Below are 4,075 nucleotides of genomic sequence, written 5' to 3'. Positions count from 1 at the left end.
AGGAAGCCATGTCTGGCATTAAAAACAACAATTTTGTGGTTTCTTAAAAAGGTATGATTTTGCTTCATTCTTATTCATTTCTTTCACAGTGGGGAGAATAAAATCATCTCCCCACTAGGATCATAGTCTCTCTCTCTTTTATTTTTTCTTTCTTTCAGGTTAGTGGTTTCCCCCCTGTCTGATTCCCTAAGAAAGAATAAAGCGATTTGAGAAAGAAAAAAAATGTAGTCTTATAATAGAGCAAGCTTTATCTTAATAAATACAATGATTGATGACCACAACCATTTAAGTGTTTTTAAGTAAATGAAGAAATGATTGTATCTGGGAAGAGGAAATGCAGGTGTTCATATTCTGGTTTTTCAAATATCTTCTCTCTTCCCTTCTTCTTTGACCTAACTTACCTGGAATTAATGAAGAAAACCCCCAGGAGAAGCAACAGGTTGTATAGTCTGGAAGCTGATACAACTGAGGGGCCCTCTTAAGAGGAAGAATATAAAAATATCTTACTTTCACAATTGCTTTACAAAGACATTTGGCCACACGAAGCTGACGCTCAGGCTCATTGGGGGCCTCGGCAAGGCCCACGCAAGAGACGTCGCCGGCTCCATGCTAAGTCCATTTCTTCAGATTCCGTATCATGGTAGACGGCCAACTATACTACACACACTTGAATTTGCTACTTGTGAACCAAACACAGGGATCTCGGGTGACGACAAAACATAGATAGGAATATTCAAATATAAATATAAGGGCACAAGTGTCCGCATTGGGTTTGAAACACACCAACACACAGATAGGTCCTTCCCTCCCCTATTTTTGTTGATAACCCAGGCATAAGCTCCTCTTCTCCAGATTTTAAATCGTCTGCCTACCATTTGCATGTTCGCTTTAAGGGGGAGGTCATCGACAAGGTCATACATTTATCTCTCGATCCGACGCGTCCTGCCAAGCACTCTTCTCTGCATCGGGCTTACGCTGAGCAGTTCTCTGTCCTAGAAGCCAGGCCTGTGGGGCGGGAGGTGTTGGGGAGAGGGCGGGTGCACGCAGACCCCTGTCCGTGGGCAGCGCTTGGCTTTGTTCCGCGGGGCAGCTCAGATACTGGTTTGGAGGTCTCCATTGAGGAGGGTCCTCTGGGTCTCCGTGGTCTCGTTCAGCCGGGATTTGTCCTGCTTACTGTCGCTCCGTTCCCCGTCGTCCGTGCCGCTCACCTTGACCAGGCAGAGGACATTCTGGAAGCTCTTCTTGAAGTTGTCAGATAAGAAAGCGTACAGGATGGGGTTGGCACAGCTGTTGGCGTAGGTGAGGATCACCACGAAGTCAAACATGCCTTTGAGGGCTGGGGTGGGGTCGATGGCCACAGAGACGGAGGAGACGTTGAAAATGTAGAAGGGGAGCCAGCAGAAAATAAAGACCGCCACTACGATGGACACCATCCGGGTAACCTTCTTCTCGGACTTTTTCCTCTTGGAGGAGCCCACGCGGATCCCGGACGACTTCACCTTGATGATGATGAACAGGTAGCAGAGGCAGATGATGGTGAGGGGGACCAGGAACCCCAGGATGAAAGCGTAGATAATGAACCCTGTGTACCACGCCCCCGACTCCCCCGGCCAGTTGATGGTGCAGCTGCTTCTCCCCCACTGGTTGCTCCGAAGCCCAGCGTAGATCATGATCGGCAAGATGACCACCAGAGACACTCCCCACACGGCCACGTTGATCATCTTGGCCGTCCGCGGACGCCTCCACTTGGCCGACTTGATGGGGTGGACCACGGCCAGGTAGCGGTCGACGCTCATGACCGTCAGGCAGAAGATGCTGGTGAACTGGTTGATGCCGTCCACGGTCATGACCACCCGGCAGATGGCCTTCCCGAAGGGCCAGTGGACCAGCGCCACCTGCATGGCCAGGAAGGGCAGCCCCAGCATGAAGAGCTCGTCCGCGATGGCCAGGTTGAGGATGTAGATGTTGGTGATCGTCTTCATCTTGGCGTAACGGAGGATGACATAAATGACCAGCGTGTTGCCACACAGCCCCACGATGCAGACCACGAAGTAGATGAACGTGAGGACCGCGTTGCTCGCCATGTCGTAGTACGGCTCTGTCTGGTTGGAGCTGTTGGCTGCGGGCACAGAGCCGTTGAGGTCATACAGCGAGGGCAGCCATGCCTGGCTCCCGTTGAGTGGCTCGTCCGCCGTCTCCATGGCTGCTCTGAAGTCCAAGTCTGGAGCCGCCCGAGGATCTTATTTTCACCTTAATGGGCCCTGGCGCTGCGACATCTAGGGGGAAGAAAGGAAGACGGTCTATTGGTCAAGCATGGGCTGCTGAGGCGTGCTCCAGTTTTCCTCATTTCTGCTCTACATACTCATTAAGTAATTAATTATTTGCAGCTCTGGAGATAGAACCCAGTGGCATTCTACCTTTGAGCTACACCCCCAGCCCTAATATATTGTTTAAAATTTTTTAAAAATTTTTTGTGACACTGGGGATGGAACTCGGTGGCATCCTACCTCTGAGCTACACCCCAACCCTAATTTATTATTTTTAAATGTTTTTATTTTTCGTGATACTGGGGAAGGAACTCAGTGGCATTCTACCAGCCCTAATTTATTTTTTTTAATTAATTAAAAAATTTTTTTTTTTTTGCGGTACTGGGGATAGAACCCAGGGGCATTCTACCTCCAAGCTACGCCCCAGCTCTATTTTTTATTCTTTATTTTGAAACAAGGTCTCACTGAGTTGTAAAGGGCCTCACTGAGTAGCTGAGGTTGTCCACGAACTGCGATCCTCCTGTCTCAGCCTCCCCAATGCTGGGATTACAAGGGTGTGCCATCACGCCCAGCTTTGATCTACAATACTCTTGAACGGGAAAATGTGTTTTCTTTCTGCATCAACATTACGGCTATGAACATTATGGCTCTGTCTCTGTGCTGTGTTGGCTTTTTGAGTCTTTATTTTTATTTTTTTCCAAACAGCAGGCGAAGGGCCTGGCCCCCGGCTCTCATCTCATCTTTGATGATGTACATGTGGGGGATAGCTGGGGCTTCAAAGAAACGTTCTTTGAACCCCAAGGAGTTGACTCGTCCAAACGGTCAGAAGACAGCCCTTGGAGAGTTCCAGCCCCTGACCTTGGAGGGGCCTGATGCTGGTATGCATGGCCTTTTCCCTGTGAAGAAATCATGCCAATTTATTGTCGGCTTGGGAGTCTCTCCCATTGGAAACCCCACCATGGGAAAAACCCAGACCTTAGTGAAAGAACACATCTGACCTCCACTGCCGAGCCCATGCAACCTTCTGCCTGAACCTTCCCTGCAGCTCTCATTCAAACAGGACATCGGGAAGGTTAATTGGGGGAAGGTAAACCAAAACCTTCCCCAGCCCTATGGTGGGCTCATGATCGGAACCTCAGAAATGTTAATTACTGGCCAGGCGCGGTGGCACACTCTTGGAATCCCAGTACTTGGGAGGCTGAGACAGGAGGATCGTGGTTTGCGGCCAGCCTCAGGTACTTAGTGAGAGGCCCTCCACAACTTAGTGAGACCCTGTTTCAAAATAAAGAATTAAAAAATAGGACTGGGGTGTAGCTCGGAGGTAGAATGCCACTGGGTTCCATCCCCAGTACTGTAAGAAACACAACATTAACCCCCCTTTTCTTTCTGCTATCTCATTATCTCTAATTTATTGAAACCTGCCTACACAGTGAATCAATTTATAGTCTTCAATATCAGAAATAAAAATCTGGCTTGCTTTCCTATTTAAAATGCAAGCTTTGATTTTTTTTTTCCTCCCAATTTTGCTTCTCCAGCACCCTGTGCTTATAACCTTCTAATGGAGAAGAGAGCCCCTTTCTAAAGTCCCTGAGTGGGTGCTTGCTGCTGAATTCTCTCAGAGAATTCACTTGCCGTCCCCTGACCGAGGACAGAAATGGTACCCGGAGAGGGATGCGAGCTCTTCATAGCTGTGAACAGAAGGTTCCAAACTGATAGGGTTCATTAGCAATCTCCCCCTCAGCTTCCCAACCATCTTGGGGTGGGGGCTGGAGATGATCACCCCCGTTTTAAAGATGTGGAAAGAGAGG

General features: G+C 48.9%; 1 protein-coding gene across 1 annotated transcript; it reads right to left on the bottom strand.

Moving 5' to 3' along the window:
• Positions 1 to 1,091: 1,091 nt before the first annotated feature.
• Positions 1,092 to 2,201, bottom strand: SSTR2 (somatostatin receptor 2; the record flags this gene model as incomplete). The annotated part of the gene is made up of 1 exon (XM_080713326.1): positions 1,092 to 2,201. The coding sequence occupies one exon, from the start codon at positions 2,199 to 2,201 to the stop codon at positions 1,092 to 1,094; it is 1,110 nt and encodes a 369-aa protein (XP_080569452.1).
• Between the last annotated feature and the right edge of the window lie 1,874 nt (positions 2,202 to 4,075).

This window comes from Muscardinus avellanarius, assembly GCF_963383645.1.
Source record: "Muscardinus avellanarius genome assembly, chromosome: 16".
Taxonomy (NCBI): Eukaryota; Metazoa; Chordata; class Mammalia; order Rodentia; family Gliridae; genus Muscardinus; species Muscardinus avellanarius.
Note: the sequence above shows the minus strand (reverse complement) of the source record. Positions and strands in the feature narration are given on the sequence as shown.